The sequence below is a fragment of the Ziziphus jujuba genome, chromosome 11, assembly GCF_031755915.1.
Source record: "Ziziphus jujuba cultivar Dongzao chromosome 11, ASM3175591v1".
In the NCBI taxonomy this organism is placed as follows: Eukaryota; Viridiplantae; Streptophyta; class Magnoliopsida; order Rosales; family Rhamnaceae; genus Ziziphus; species Ziziphus jujuba.
Genome location: NC_083389.1, coordinates 23,489,961 through 23,507,727, shown reverse-complemented (window position 1 = coordinate 23,507,727; position 17,767 = coordinate 23,489,961). Strand labels below are relative to the sequence as shown.

General features: G+C 30.5%; 3 protein-coding genes across 3 annotated transcripts; 1 reads left to right on the top strand and 2 right to left on the bottom strand.

The window, feature by feature from the left end:
- The first annotated feature begins 338 nt into the window (after nt 1-338).
- On the top strand, nt 339-2,314 carry LOC107434036 (MLO-like protein 6). The gene is made up of 6 exons (XM_048465467.2): nt 339-976; nt 1,068-1,171; nt 1,272-1,307; nt 1,394-1,461; nt 1,542-1,602; nt 1,754-2,314. Exons 1-6 carry the CDS (start codon nt 952-954, stop codon nt 1,793-1,795), a joined length of 336 nt encoding a protein of 111 aa, XP_048321424.2. The 5' UTR covers nt 339-951; the 3' UTR covers nt 1,796-2,314.
- An 898-nt stretch (nt 2,315-3,212) lies between these two features.
- LOC107434035 (polyubiquitin 4) lies at nt 3,213-4,771 on the bottom strand. The gene has a single exon (XM_025067297.3). It carries the CDS (start codon nt 4,539-4,541, stop codon nt 3,393-3,395), a length of 1,149 nt encoding a protein of 382 aa, XP_024923065.2. The 5' UTR covers nt 4,542-4,771; the 3' UTR covers nt 3,213-3,392.
- Nucleotides 4,772-12,481: 7,710 nt separating this feature from the next.
- LOC132800035 (uncharacterized protein At2g29880-like) lies at nt 12,482-13,257 on the bottom strand. The gene is made up of 3 exons (XM_060812934.1): nt 13,139-13,257; nt 12,920-12,980; nt 12,482-12,802 (listed from the first exon to the last, which is right to left on the bottom strand). Exons 1-3 carry the CDS (start codon nt 13,255-13,257, stop codon nt 12,482-12,484), a joined length of 501 nt encoding a protein of 166 aa, XP_060668917.1.
- Nucleotides 13,258-17,767: the final 4,510 nt, after the last annotated feature.

Genomic DNA, 17,767 nt, shown 5'->3' with positions numbered 1-17,767 from the left:
GCACGCCATTACAAGCATATATATATATATATATATATATGTATAGTCGTATATAATTAATAACACCACACAATTATATACAATTATATTTCTTTGGACTGCCAAACATGAAGGCCTTAATCGCAAACAAAAATATATATATTAATGTGAGTTTTACAGGTTTGCATTGTCAGACAATTCTTTAGATCTGTACCCAAAGTTGATTATCTGACCCTGCGTCATGGGTTTATTATCGTACGTATCCTGTACCACTAATAATTTTATAATGGCGCTGGTTGAATATCATAGCTGTGGTTGTATTAATAACGAGGTTAATTATATATTTACAAGCACATTTGGCACCTCAAAGTCAAACTACGTTTGATTTCTAGAATTATATTAATAGATCTCTTGAGGATTTCATTGTTGTAGTTGGGATCAGGTGGGTCATCATCACACTTAACTTCTCTCTCCATCAGCTTCTACCCCTCGACATGAAATTGACATCCATACTTTACTTTGTGTGCACGAAATTTTGGTTCTTTCAAGAGGCTTATATAGCATGTCCTCAATGACGAGAGGAGAAAATGAGCAGTTCAGAGACAAAACCAGAACCTTCGGACAATGGCTTGGAACATTTATTAGAAAAATAAACAATAAATATAAAGAAAGAAAGAAAGAAAGAAAAGAAAGCGGCCATAGAATATGGAGACTCTCAATTTTTTTTTTTTTTTTAATCTTATTTTTTAAAGTTAACTTTCTCCTGATTGCAGCCCCACAATTTGGTTCTTTGCTGTAGTATTCCTATTGTATAAGACAAACGATATACCATTGACACCTCATCTTCCTCCACTCCTTTGCTCTACCAATACCAATTTTGACCCTGTGTGGGATATTGTTATTATAAAAACATTTGTATGGATAGCAATAATTTATTAATACTCTACTATTTACAAGCTGGCGTTCTTATCTATGGCTACTCTTTGTTCCTTTGATTGTAAGCACAACATTAATCCAAAAATAATTAGATTATCTTTAAATTAATCACGGCTCCAGAAGATGGATCTAATGGCTAATACGGTATGCAGATTATCTTATTAGTAGGGACAAAGCTACAAGTCATCACAACAAAGATATCTGGTTTAACTGGCCACGCCTCATCCTCTACCTCATTCACTTTGTTCTCTTTCAGGTAATTTTCTGTAAAAATGACTATAATTTTGCGTCTAAACTTCTAACAAATCCTTAGTTATAACGCTGTTTTTCCAACATCTTTTGTTTTGCTGTAACAGAATGCCTTTCAATTTGCTTTCTTAGCATGGGCTTTGGTATGCCGTTGAAAACTTTACAAATTGCCAAACAGAACCGAAGTTTCTTGATTTTCTTATCCTCTCCTCTCATGTTTTTCTTCTCGTGTGAATTTGGGTTGAAATCTTGCTTCCATGAGAAGGTCCAATGTATAGTCATCAGAATATCAATAGAGTGAGTTCCCTGACTGATTCAGAAATATTGTATCTCCTTACGTTGGTTTCCAGTAGACTTACAGAGGGTGATTTGTGCAGGATTCGCATACAAATACTATGCAGCTATGTGACTCTTCCTCTATGTGCCTTGGTAACAAAGGTGAGAATGAGAATATTTCAATCTCGTTCGAAGAAAATGGAATCTAAAATGCTGCATGCAGAATTCTTAATTAACCAATCACCAAACCATCTATGATTACTACACATATTATGTGAAGAAAAAAATTTCATTGTTTCTGAACCTCATACAGATGGGTTCGAATATGAGGCTGCCATCTTCGACCACAAAGTAGCGACAGCTTCACAAAAATGGCACCACAACGCAAGAAACACGTAAAGCAGAGCAAGCATTCAAGTTCAACCAGTTTGCCAGTGACACCAACATAATCCATGTCCCCCTGAGCATCTACTGCACAATCAACAACGTGAACAAGAAGGCAGTGGTGAAACATCCCCAAGAATGTCCAATTTCAAGAATGAAGGTTGGGAGAGTGAAGAGTCCCTCTCACCACCCAATCCTCCTTCAACCCATTATGGTTTTCCAGATCAGCATGAGATTTCCATTCAAACCAGGGAATTTTCATCCGACACATCAGAAAAGATTCGAAGATTAGTCAAAAGAAATAACTAATAGCCTGCAGCAATAATATAACTGCAAAACTCCATGCAATCATGGATTACCATTTACATTTCTTGTTCATTTATTGTGAATAACAGTGGGTGGCAGAAATCCAGAAAATGCAAATGTATCATTAATCTGTTGCCAATTATTTTCGGTAATGTCAAGCTGATTGTATACAGAAATTTCAATTGATGCCAGCATTTATTGTAGACGACTCAACTAAATTCATTGAGAACATGCAAAATATAGTAAACTGGATAATTAACCCCCCATAAGCCCCAGTTTACAGCAGCAAGGAATTTGGCACACTCTTTTACGACCCAAATAAATGAACCAATGCCCAAACGTAATCTGAATCTCTTGGTTGAACCACAAATTTGAACGTGGTCACAGTATTTTAAGATCCATATTATCAGAATAACAATTCATATCATAAATTGTAGGTCCTCTAACATGATCGAACTTCTAGACTAATATTTATGCTCTGTTCCAAAGTCGATGGAAATCATAATTCAAATAAACTATTCTACAATCTGCTTCTAAACGGCTAGAAAATTTTTGCACACAACTAAATTCGGTGTTGCTTAACCATTTGATTGGATATATGAAACACTAAAGCCATAATCTATGATCTACTCTTAAAACCACAATACCACTTATATTATCAATTCCTTATGTATCAACAATCCCATGAACAAAAGCGAATGGCAAAAAATTCTCAGCATCTAAGCAGAGATCCGAATTAACAGTAAGATAGCAAAGCTAACAACATAGAATGCGATTCATCCGATACAAATATAAAAGTAGTACCATAAAGCAACGTAACAATGATTAAATCATACACAAGGCAATCAAGCACAAATCATAACAAAATTCCTTATATTCGCAATTCCTTATGTATCAGAACTGCTATGAACGAAAGCAGAGTTACAAAATTCTCAGCATCCTCAGCCTAAGATCCCAATTAACAACAAGTAGCAAAGCAACACAGATTGCTCTCAAATTTAAATGATTCATCCAAAGCAAACATAGAACATCATCACAGCAATCAAGCAGAAACCATTAAAACAATAATATTTAAAAACGAATTGAACAAAAACTAAAAGATTACTTTTATAAAATGCATCAAACAACTAGTTCCAGGTTGGCCTTCATTGGGACCAAATTAACTAAAAGGACTTAGAAAATACACCCACACACACAAAAAAAAAAAAAAAAAAAAAAAAAAGGACATAGTTTGCTTATTCAGACACAACATAAAGACTTCTTCAGAATTGACCACCACGGAGACGAAGGACAAGGTGAAGGGTCGACTCCTTCTGAATGTTGTAATCAGCAAGGGTGCGACCATCCTCCAACTGCTTCCCAGCAAAGATAAGACGCTGCTGATCCGGCGGAATACCCTCCTTGTCCTGAATTTTAGCTTTCACATTGTCAATGGTATCCGAGCTCTCCACCTCCAAAGTGATCGTCTTCCCAGTCAGGGTCTTCACAAAGATCTGCATCCCACCTCTCAGCCGAAGCACCAAATGCAGGGTCGATTCCTTCTGGATATTGTAGTCGGCGAGAGTCCTTCCATCCTCCAATTGCTTGCCGGCAAAGATCAGACGCTGCTGGTCCGGAGGGATGCCTTCCTTGTCCTGAATCTTGGCTTTGACGTTGTCAATGGTGTCGGAGCTCTCGACCTCCAGAGTGATTGTCTTTCCTGTCAACGTCTTGACAAAGATTTGCATGCCTCCACGAAGCCTCAGAACAAGGTGGAGAGTGGATTCCTTCTGGATATTGTAATCGGCAAGGGTCCGACCGTCTTCCAATTGTTTTCCAGCGAAGATCAGACGCTGCTGGTCCGGAGGAATACCTTCCTTGTCCTGGATCTTGGCTTTGACGTTGTCGATGGTGTCGGAGCTCTCAACTTCTAGGGTTATGGTCTTTCCGGTGAGAGTCTTGACGAAGATTTGCATACCACCACGGAGACGAAGGACCAGATGGAGGGTCGATTCCTTCTGGATGTTGTAATCGGCGAGAGTCCGGCCATCCTCTAGTTGTTTTCCGGCGAAGATGAGCCTTTGCTGGTCCGGTGGAATACCTTCTTTGTCCTGGATCTTGGCCTTGACGTTATCAATGGTGTCAGAGCTCTCGACCTCCAAAGTGATGGTCTTGCCAGTTAGGGTTTTCACGAAGATCTGCATACCACCACGCAGACGAAGGACCAGATGAAGGGTTGATTCCTTCTGGATATTGTAATCGGCAAGAGTCCGGCCGTCCTCAAGTTGTTTTCCGGCGAAGATCAACCTCTGCTGATCCGGAGGAATACCTTCCTTGTCCTGGATCTTGGCCTTGACGTTGTCGATGGTGTCGGAGCTCTCGACCTCCAAAGTAATAGTTTTACCGGTTAGGGTTTTGACGAAGATCTGCATTCTGACTGTAAATTGAGATTAAGAGAGAGAAAATTGAGAGAAAATCACAAATTTGCTGTGAGTTCTGAGAGGATGAAGATGTGGAGGCCAAACAGAATGGAAGACGATTATATAGAAGGGGATTCGAAGGGGGTGTAGAAAGAGTTTAGGGCTAGGACGAGGTCAGAAGGAAGTTTCTATCCCCATCCGAAAACCACCGGTCAGTATAGGTTGGCGTAATTGTGCGGTCTAGAAGTTTCCCATTGTTGCCAGTCCTTTTATTTTTTTTATTATTATTGTTTTTTTCAGTTTGTTTATTGAAACAGTGGACTTAGGCCTTCCCCGCGTCATCCATGACAGCTTTTAACTCTTTTTTTGGTTTTTTGTTTTTTTTTTTTTGGTAATTAAAACTCTTTTTTTGTTTATTATTATATAGCTTCGACATCAAGATAAGATCCCTTATCTTCATTAAAAAAATAAATAATAAGATCTTGTATTTATTGGAAAACATAGAATAATATATATATTTAAAAAATAATAATAACATAAACAAAGGCGTAATGATATAAAGAAATAACCTAATAATTACTTATACATTTAATATTATATACACACTTATTTAATTATATCACTTTATGATTAAAATAGTTTATCCCATATTTTACATATATATTTTTCATTTTCTATTATGTATTTACATATTTAGAAATTTTATATACTATATTAATTTTTTTTTCAAATTTTACCATATTAAATTTGATTTACATATGTAGAAATATTAAACATCTATTAATTTATAATCATGAAAATATATGTGTATATATATTTTACATAAAAATAGTAAAATTTAGGGAAAAAAAAATATGTTAAAACTTTTTATTAAATATTTATTCTACATAAATATTTTTTTTATTTTCTAACTATATATCTATATATTTTTAAATGTTAAATTTGATTTATAACACATCTGTTTATTTTTGTTAAAAAGAAAAAAGAAAAAACATCTAATTTTTTTAAACTCTGTTTTTTTCCCCCCATTGATCTACATATATAACATCTTTCTAAATGTCATGGATTCGATTCAAAGCAAAATAAATATATAAATAAACAAGATTTTTTTTGTTTTTTTTTGGTTTTTTGGGGATCTAAGCATTTAACCAGTCAAAATGATTACGCTCCATTTGGGCCCAAAACGACGCCGGATCTGCTCACCTCCTATGCACCAAAATGATCAAGAAAAAAAAAAGTTACAAGAAAAATATCCAGAAAAAAAAAAAAAAACTTTGGGACAGACCCATTCTTCTTCATTTACTAGATTTTGTTTTGTTTTTGTGAAGTGAAACTTTGGGACAGACCCATTCTTCTTCATTTACTAGATTTTGTTTTGTTTTTGTGAGTTTTCACTTCTTCTTTTTTTTTTTTTTTTTTCACTTTAGAAGAAGAACCCAACTAAAAATTATTATTATTATTATTATTTTCTTTCAAAAAGAGAAGGGAAAGAATGGCTCTGGCTAAGCTTCTCCGATGAGGCATTTAAACAGGTCCAGAAGAGGAGAAAAAGAAGAAGTGGGAATAAAAAAAATGAAGAAAAGAGGAAAATGAAGCATCGGGTTTGAATGGTGTAGAGGGAAAATCAAACAATGAAGGAGGAGGTTCAAGATCCCAAGAAATACAATTGTTTCATTTTTTCATTTATAAAATATAAATAATTATTAATTTAATTAAAATAAATTGGTTTTTTATTTTTTTTATATAATTTTTTGCACGTTTTTCAATGAATATAAGATAAAAAATTTAATTTTTCAAACTTTTAATAATTTTAATTACTATTTTATATTGTTCAGTTAAATATAACGGAAGTTAATTAACAGTAGGAATGTTTTTTAAATGTTTCATAGGATGTAATTTAAAATAGAGATAAAATACAAAGACTTAATATCAAATTGAGGAGGTGTATTTAATTAGAAATTTAAAAAATTTATATATTTAATAGAATTATTAAATTTTATAAGAATTTTATAGATTTTATATGCATTTTATCATAGTTTTATATGGTGTTTAATGGAGTTTGTGGGAATCTTTTTATATATTTTTAACATATTTTTATTAAATGCTAATGATTTCAATTTTTTTCTATATAAATTGTTTTACTATTTTGGTGAATAATATAATTTATTTTAGTAAAACAACTATACCATAAGCATAGTTCTTTTTATTATTTTTGTTTATTCATTTTTATTATATCATTAACGTTGTTGAACATTTATGATATCAGACAAATTAATTAATATTAATAAATAAGCAAACAACATTTATATAAATATTAAACTTTAATAACATCATCCTTGAAATATATTTGAAAAAATGAAAAATAGAAAGAAAAAACACTAACAAGATGAATTACAAGAAAATTAGATAAATATATCAAATAATCTTATACATCTATATTATTTATTATTCTATGCAAAATTTTATTTAAAAGAAAATAAATTCATTGTTCATTACTTTAATTTCTTGCATTTTGGACATCTATCCATATATTTGAAGCCATCGTAGTTCTCCATTCATCATCATTTTCTCGTTGTTGCTCTTGACTTTCAAACAGGTCCTCAAAATTATTTTTTTTAGTTTTTTGTGTCAATAACGATGATGAAGATTCATCATTTAACTCTATAGGAAACTCGTCAAAATGACAATCCTTGCAAAGAAAATTATGCAATCCCATACAAACTAAAACTAGCTCTGCTTGTGTCTTCAATAAAAATGGAGATGCAAACTTAAAAATTGTGAATCTAGATTTGAATATACCAAATATTCCCTCAATTATATTTCTTAAAGAAAAGCGACGGAGATTGAACAATTTAGCTGTAGTTTTGGTGTGACAACCTGGTCCAGAAAAATCTTACAAATGATATCGGACCCCTCGAAATGGAGCTAAAAATTATCGACGATTTGGAAATCCACAATCCACTAGAAAAAAATTTACCTAAAAATATAAGATATTAATAATTAATTCATAAATATTATTTTTGTAAAAATTAGTACATATATATATATATATAACAAAAATATATATACCTTGTGGCACTTTAAGTCCATTCCTTATTGATAAAGCATCATGTAGCAATTTTGAATCATGAGCTGAACCCTCCCATCCACTAAGCACGTATATGAACTCCAAATCAAAGTTATAAGCTGCTAATACATTTTGTGAAATTTTACCATAGTGATTAAAGTAGCTACTTACATTATGACCCTTTACTATTGCTGGTATATGTATGTCATCAACAGTTCCAATACAATCCTAAAAGAGATAATAAAATTAATAATTAACATATAACAGATAATAAAATTAATAATTAACATATAACATAAGATGTTAGAATAATAGTTACAACACCAATAATAACAAAACTATAACAATAATTATTATTATTACCAAAAAAAATAAATTGATAAAACATCCACTACTTACCTTGAAGTAAGGATAAAATCTTGTATCTTCTCTTATTTTACTTAGTACTATAGATTTTGGTTTTACCATCATATCTGATACTATTGTGTTCAAAGCCCTCAAAAATTTATTGAAGTTTTTGCTCATTGTGAAATGTGACCGATTAAACATTTCACGAGTCATACGATAGCGAGAATTTTAACCTATGATAAGTAAAAATGTTGCAAGCATTTCTTCAATGCAAATGAATCTTGTATCTTTCAAATATGTTTTTTCTCTAATAATTTTACATAGCTTCAAAAACACATTAAGATACATCCTATATAATTGTTAAAAATGTTCAGGATCTTCTTTCAATACTTTACGAATATAATTATATCCCTTAGGAGTGATTGGTCATCGAGCCAGTGGACGTTCTATATATTCATCACATATGCTAACCATTAGTGCATTCAATACCTCAAGTATTGCTTGAATTGCTAATAATATTAATTTAATGGTTTCATAAAATTCTCCATCTTCTTGTGTACCTCTTTCTTCCATTTCTTCTCGTTCCATTTTCTCTATTGATCTAAAACATAACATCAAATACTATTATAAAAATATAAAATGAAATAAAAATAATAATATCATAAAGGGGAAAAAAAAACTCTCTAATGAAAAAGTAAATTCAGTACAAATTGAAAAATAAAGTAAAGGAAAAAAATTTACTTAAACAAACTAAGGAAAAAAACATACCAAAACTAAAAACCTATTTCGTAAAATAGTTAATAATGTCCAAATAGCTATATATATATATTAACACTCACTCCATATTAAACGATATCTATTCTGAGTGCTTTTCAAGTAGCAGCTTCAAAAATGCATTTTTGACTTCCATTTTCTGAATCAATGCAAGTGCTTTATAGCGACCACAATTATCTAAATTTGGAGTCTCCTTAATAGTATTCCAAATATCATTCTTCTTCTCTTTTTCACTAATTTCCTTTTCTCTTTTCTCCATTAGGCTATATATTCCTCGAATTTCAATGGCAATTTTTCCAGTTGAATCCAAACCATGAAAAATTTTTCTAGAAGATTAACTGTCAAGATCCGTCCAAAATTCCTCACCGAAACCCTAGACAAGTCCTGATCCCAGGAAAACCCTACCGGACCTTCTAATGGAAAATCCGGCAGAACCTCCCCTAAGAGTTGGACTTACCACAAATTTCCTGCACTGAAAACACACTTCTATATACACCACCTTATTCCTCCCATCTTACTACATTTGTTTCCATAAATTTACAGCACTCCAAACTATTAACAGGGAATTAATGCAGTATTTAATAAAATGAGTCCAATACAGTATACAAAATATTATACAAATAAATATGAAATTAATACAATGTCCGGTAAAGAAACAATACAAGATGAAGAGGAAAAAGGAAGGAAATGCTTCTTGGACTTTCGGCAATGAACTGAGACGTCGGGCTCGCCCCAGAAGATCAACGTCTCCCAATCCTTGTACATAGAGGAACGAAATTTAGAAATATGAGATGCTAATCATCTCAGTGAGTGACCCTATCTACTATACAATTATAAAGTAACGATAATTATAGTATATTTGGTTAATTAAGAATAAATAAGTAAGTAAATAATAATTAACTGAAAATAATATTTTCTCTCAAAACCCTCACCATTCACTCCGTTGGAAAGGTTTCCCTTTTAAAACATTTTCGCAAAACCCAATATTTTATGCCCCAAAAAATCAAGGAAATATTTAATTTAATAAATAATTAATTAATCCAAATTTATAATGCAATAAATTGAAATAAAAATAACTTATAACATTTACTAAATAATTAATGCATGTCAAAACAATTAATACCGAAATATTAATAAAACTCACATTAAAACAATTCATGAATTAATTAAATAATTAAAATAAATCAATTTATTGAATAATTAAGCAAAGGAAAAATTAAATCAATTTAAAACCTCTATTCAAAATAAATGGTAAGAACATAGTAAGATCTCTTTAAAATCATCAAATCAATATAAATAGTAAAATCAAGATAAAATGCATTGTTAAAACATTTATATAAATAGGTAATTAAAAACATAATAAAATTCCATAAAATTTGTATTAAAATCTCCAATTGAAATAAATAATAAAAACAACATTAAATATATTCTAATTTAAATACTGCTTTAAAACTTTAGGATTTGAAATTTATATCAGAAAAATAATATTTGATGCACCACACTATATACCAGTGATGCCCTATGATACCCAGCGTCCCGAGCGCCATTTGGCGGGAGGTTAAAGAGAGAAACTTGCATACGGTAGCTTCGGCGTCCCGACAGCGCCGCTGCTTAAACAGTCATCCCGGCCATGAAGGGGGACAGCTTATGTGCACCATATAGAACTTGCCTGCCCTCGGTCCAATGGCAACTCACGGGAGACATTATAACTTGCGCGCTCATCCACATATACAGTACAGAACACCAGTACTGTATAAGTGCGTCTAAAATAAATAACCAAATTTATTATTAAAATACATAATTATTTCCAAAATTTACCGTGAGAATTATACCATTTTTCAAACTCACATTCCCACATTTTTCTTTAATATTCCCAGCATAAATCCATCGATAATAATATACAAATAATTTTTTCCCAAATCATAAAATCAATCAAATAATATTCCAAGAGCATAATTATATAATTTGAAACCACCAAACTTAACCAATATTTTTCTTGAAATCTTTAAAATCAAATCATGCCCAAAAATAATATTAAAACCACATGAATTTCATATATAATTTAATTCCACAAATCCTCAATACCATAAAATAATTTCCACAATGCATAAATTTATATAAATGTATTTTTTATTAATCAAAATTAATTCACAAATAAATTCCATAATAAATCAAATAATATTAATTTTACAATTCCTTTAATTATCAAATTGTCATAAAATCTAGAGTTCCATAATTTATCAAAATCAGAATATGATTTGATGCACATATACATTTCAATTTATTCAAATTATGCCATCAAAATTTCAAATATAATTTTGCTAAATATTTAACACATAAATATTAAATCCAAATATTTAATTATCACAAAATAAATATAATTTAACACCCGAAATTAATTTTGAAGGTGGGTCACTCACCTCGAGCACACAATTAATCCAAGATCCTCCATGGGATCAATTCCACGATGCACATGTGCTTCTAGAACAACAATATTATACAACTCAAATAAATTAATATTTTATTCAGATAAATAATACCCGGTACCCGGAAGGTTTAACACAAACGTTAACCATAATTTACGAGTAATACACCGAATCAAAGCTTGTGGAACGAGGATCGCATTATCGGCCTCCATTGATCCCAATTCTGCCGGTGATGGTCGGAATTTGCCGGGGAAGCATCAGCCGAACTTCACCTCCTCATAACTCGCGAACAACTTCAAATTTAAATAATTGGAGACCATATTTGATCTCAAAGGACCCAAAATAGGGGGGGAGGGGTGGAAAATTAGACTGGGTTGGCCGGAAATGGCGAGAATCACCGAAAAAACAAAATGAGTCGCCGCCGGTTTCAACCGCCGATCTAGGCGATCGCCGATCGGCCGGCTGCCAAACTTGACGCTTGAGCTCGCCAACGGCTGGGCTTCACCGGTGGTCGGCGCGTGTGGCCGTCCGGTGGCCGGAATTTAAGAAACGGCAAGGACCCAAAAGGAGGAAAAGGAAAGGAAAGGAAGAAGAAGAAGAAAGAATTTTAGGGGGGGGGGGGGGGGAGGGGGGCTGGGGTGTTTTTCCCACGTGGAGAAAGGAAAAAAAAGAAAAAGGAAACAAAGAAAAAGAAATAAAAAGAAAATAAAGAAATAATTAAATAATATTAAAATAATATTATTGTATAAAATAATAATAAAATAATATGATATTTAATCATAGTTGACATGTGGCATCGCACCGTTGTGACACATGGTACCTTTTATTAAGTCACACGTGGCACACTATTTACATATTTAAAATAATATTAAAATAATATTGTATTCGGAAAATATTACATGTCCATAACTTTTTAACCAGATGTCCAATTTAAGCGTGCCGCTATTCTAAGAACTCGTATCGACGAGTACTTCACAACCATGCGTGAATCAAAGCTCAACTTTGCATGAACAAAAAGTCAACTCCGGTACCCCTTGGACAGTTTGGATCTCAATTTGTTTTGCTCATAACTTACAAACCGTAGCTCCATTTTTTACGTGCTACTACTATGGACTCGTGACAATGTGTACTTCGTAACGGTACCTCGGTCAATGTAAAATTCCATCAGGAACAAAAAGTCAACATTTGACCCCTTCTCGATCAACGACGGTTAAACCCGGTCAACCTTGGTCAAATTTCTGAAATTTTCGATGTACTTCGGAACGGCGTGTTACATTAACTCGAGTAGCGTTCTTCTGATCAAATGAACGAGTATTCCCTTCATATTTACTTCTAGTTCATTTTCTTTGAACAGTGTTTTCCATGGGAACTTCTAAATTTGGATTGAGCTCCGACATTGATGGTTCATTATGTCCTAGTGAAGGTGCTTGGTATGATGGATCGAGTTGAGTTTGCACATATGCCTTATTAATCTCATCATATATATAGTCATCTATCCTAACATATGTACTTTTATCTTGCGCATAAATTCTTGCATCTGTATCGTCTCCCAATCCAATAGAATTTTTTCTAATAGTAGTTCCATTTCCAACAATAATTTTCAAATCCTCAAAGTCAGCAAAAGTGTCTGTTCGTAGTTGTTTCTGGTTTGGATGAGACTGACAAATATAAAAAATAAAATAAAATAAATATAATATTATGTTAACATATAAAAATTCTAAAAAATATATAAGATATAATATAAAATACATTCTCATGAAAATTCATAATCTCACCTTAAAGTAATCATCCCATATTTCATCTGTGGCGGTGAATCTTTGTGTGGTTGCATTGCATCTAAAACCAGAGTTGAAACGCATAAGTTGAGAAAATGTTTGATAACGCATTTTAAACCATTTCAAGCGACTCTGATACTGAATATAATTTTTATTATACCCAAGTGCTTCATTAAGCTTAGGAAGCATCTTGTTTTCCACTGTTAGTTTGCTAAGTACACCATATTGTCATGCCATCCACGATTAGCAGCATCAACCATCAGTTCCAACAACATATTATTTTCTTGCGAGGTCCACATGTTATATGCAGTTTTACCTTTTCGTTGTAAATCTCCCATTGTGATAATGAATATCTAAATACAAAGCCCAAGCACCCAACAAAAGTATCCAAGAAAGTTAACTCAACTAATCAAGATTCTATATTTCAAAGTGGAAAATTAAAAACAACCAAAAATCAAAACACAATATCAATATTTATATAAAGGAGGAGTCAATATATGAAACGAATTATCGTACCATACTTTTGGGAAATTTTATCAAATATATTTTATTCATAAAACTTAAACACATGATGTGCATGAACACAAGCAAAATGAGCCTATAAGATTTATGTGGATAAAATGAATTCATATAGAAACTTTAAGCCAACAATATTTCAATGAAAAAATTTCAAGGTTCAATAAGATGGTTCGGAGCATAGTAGTTGGGGTGAATCATATTGGTTCATACAAAACAACTTTATTTGAACAAATCCATTAATATACAAGATAACACCTAGAATGGAATAGTCATACTGTAGTTATCATTTAGCTATATCGTTTGAAGGATAACTGGTGATCACACATATTTATCTATATGTATATATATATATATATATATACTAGCAGTCACACATATATATTGTTCACATAAAGCAGTGATTCAACCTAGTTCTGTTTAGGTTTTTTTTTTTTTTTTTTTTTAATATTTCTGCTTTTCAAAAAAAGCTTTTTGAAAATCTTTTTTTTTTCTTTTTTGTTTTACCTTTATTAAAAGCTTTTATGAAGAAGGCTTGAAGTATTATTCACAAAAATTAACAAATATTTATAAAAATAGTATTAAGCCTTAAAAGCTAGAAATAGATTCTTAGAAGCCATGAGAACACTAGTATTTATGGAACCATCGTCATCCTTACTAGGAGAAGTCCTAATGTATAATTTATTCTTTGTTGTAAGAATCTTGAACAAGATGTAATCCAAGTTTAAGATATAAATCATAAATTTTGTTGCAATTTCATATATAATATCTTATATAAACAGAGTGTTTCAAGATGCTAGCATAGTCGTATCCTAAGATTTTCAATGACTTGTTATTTTGCAAGCTTTCAAAAATTGTTGGTATGCAAAAACAATATTATAGGATATTAATGATAATTGATTTTCAATATCAACAATATTCATATTCGTGTATATTCTCTAGAAAGTTGAGAACTATGCTTTCGTTCTTTCTTGAGTAATATCAATTAATAGTAGAATTGTATATTTTGAACTAGAGTTTTGTTTTGGAGAAATATGATTAATAATGAAGAGTTTCTAGAATGCAATTTTTTTTTTTTTAGCTTTTTCTGGTTTTGTTTTCTTAAAGTTTCTAAAGTTGATGTTACAATAGAAGTGGAATATGAGAGCATAGTAAACTTTTATTCTGATTCAAATGCTGAATATAATAAAATATTTTTTCAGGAAGTACATGTTCTTCTTACATATAATAGTAGCCAAATCATAAAATACATGTAATTCAGATCTTGCCGGGTTGAAGGCTTCCTATAATCTTCTTTTTCTATATGTTTCACATATGTCCAAGGACTCAAATCAAACCTTTATAGATATTATATTAAATAAAATTAAATCAATTACTTTTTCACTTTTTCTTTTAAAGTGGGATGGAGGCTTCCCACACCTGGGAATTTTCTTTTTCTATATGTTTTACATATATACAAAAGTCAAATCAAATTTATATATATATATTATTTTAAATTAAATTAAACTAATTACTTTTTCTTTTACCATGAACGATAATTTACTAGATTTAGGAGATGAATGTTATTATTTTTTGTATTTTCCGAAGAACAACAATGATTCGACACATTTGAAGCATAAAGAAAAAAGCAGAAAAAATTGAGTCATACCAGAAGCCCAACTCAAGCAAGGAAGCACGTGAAGAGAGGCCACCGGAAAGGTTGCCATCGGTCTGTCTGCTTAGTTTGGCAATTCGTTCATGAAATTGTCCGTCCGTTCTTCATTCTGTCTCAAGGTAGGGCTCTCCTTTGGTGTTGGATTTTAAAATCTGACGAAATCTGTATTGTGGATGCTAGATTTTTTAAGGACTTGAGTATTTATACCTAGCATTCTAAATCCAATCAAATCCATCAATTTTTAAAATTCTTACAAGTTAATGACTTTTTGAATACCAATACACTTTTATAGACTTTTAAAAACTCATAATTGAATACTATAAGATTTATATGGATTCTATAGAATTCTAAATTGAATACTTTAAGAGGGATGTATTCAATCTAGAGTTTAATGGATTTAAAATGAATTATAGATTTGAAAGAATTTGATAGATTGTAATGAAATTTCATAGATTTCATAAAGAATTTATAAGAATCCAATGAAACTTTGAGATTAAGTTTGGATTTTATGTTGACAATTTTTTTTTCATAATTTCACTGTTAAAATCCTTTCAAATCCATTGAAATCTATCTTTTTAAAATCTTTTAAAATTAATGACTTTTTAAATATCATTATATTTTAAAAGAATTCTACAAAGTCCTATTTGAATATAACTGGAATCTGATCTAAATATCATTGGATTTGTACAGATTCCTTTAAAATCTAAATTAAATACTTCCAAACTTTTAAATACTTTTAAAATTCTTCAAATTTTAGATTGAATACACCCCTCTAAAACTTTAATAAATTCCATAAAAATCTTAATTGAATACTTTTGTACTTTTAAAATCTTTTTAAATCCATCAAACTCATTATTCAATACACCCCTTTAAAACAATAAAAAGGGGGAAAAAAAAAAAACCAATTGCAGGATTTAGATGTATACTAAAACTAAAATTTATTTGATTATTTGATAATGTTTATAATTATACAACAGATTTGATAACTATTAAGCATGATATTTTGACGGCAAGAAAACTACTCAACGGTTACTTTTACAAATTTTAGAATTTGGATTCAATTCTTGCCGAGCTTTATTTTGTCTCAGAAGGTCCTATAATGCTATTTCTAATAATATTATTCACATCCTTTAAAAGAGTCTAAATTACCATATTAAAAAAAAAAGTTCTCAAATTTACAAATTAATTTTTTCAAAAAAAAAAAAAGAAATAAAAGGAATTTTTAAATTAATTTAATTGTAGTAAGAGTATAAGGATAATTTACAATTTTTAAAAAATTATGGATGACATTATTAAAAGCCCAAAGAATATTTTTATATTCAGGGATATAAACGAAACATTTCCATTTGATAATCATATAAAATGTGTTTTTAAAAAAGTTTTAATATTGATCAGCTTATATGATAAATTTTTATTATTTTTTCATATGAATCCTTTAATAGTAGTTATTTAAAATGTTTTATAGTATAAATATTCCATCAATAACTGTTCCCAATGATATAAATAATATTTTTCTTTTAAAAATAACAGTAACATATAAAATTAAGATAAAAAAATTTAAAAAATTAATTCCAAAACATATTTAAAAAAAAAAATCCTAAAACACATTAAGTAATTATAATATCTTGTTTGATATATACATGTCCAAGGTTTAATCTTTGATTTGGTACAAAATTCTCTCTCCTCCACTGTAGTCAAATCACACCAATTTCAGGATAAAAACAAAATAAAATTTATTTGATTTGGTTTGTTAAATTCTATATATATGGCCATCTTATTCACCATTAAATAGCTCAGAACTGGAACAATTGCTTTTGAATAATCCCTGAAATGAAACTTTCAAAGAAGTACCATTATAAAATCAATGTCGTGCACTACACAAATCAATTCACTTTTCAATTTTAACATCTACATTTTGAATAGATTTAGCCAAAATCTAAGTTAAACAATTTATAGAATCCATTCTTTGTACAATTTAATTGATATTCTATTTAATTCATGTTGAATCCCATTAATGTGAAAAAAAGAAGAAGATCAAAGTCACATTCAAACTAAATAATACAACTGAATAGAGTATATATGTCTGAAAAGAAAAATTAAACATTAAAAGACAAAATAATTTTGCAACTCAAATATCACAACTCAACTAAACAGATATCAAAATAGAAAACAAATGTCTAAAGTAATAAAGCAATATCGACAGAAAAGTGATGACATAACTCAAATATCTAGTTATCATCAAACCAACACCGTTAACAAGAATAAAAGGAAGAAAGAATATGAGGAACTAGGTTCCAAAATATAGTGGTATTGGCACTATACAGAGACAAAAATGGCGAGGGCACTTTAGGAATTCAAAGGGTCTTAAGGACAAAATGAGACATAATTTCTTGTATACCCAAGTGTAATTCGGCATGTACCACTCTATTACTTAACTTTCCAAAAGTACTTTGGGTAAAGATAAAATAATTTCCCAACCATAAATTTTTATATACATCCCATATGGAAAATTCGTGATTTAAATATTATAATATTTTTTAATTTAAAATAATTGGGCTTGTGCACGAGTACACACACACACACACATATATATATATATATATATAAGAAAAATAATTTTTCCATAATTTATGACCCCAAAAACACATTAAAAAAGAAATTCACTACTATTTTCCAAA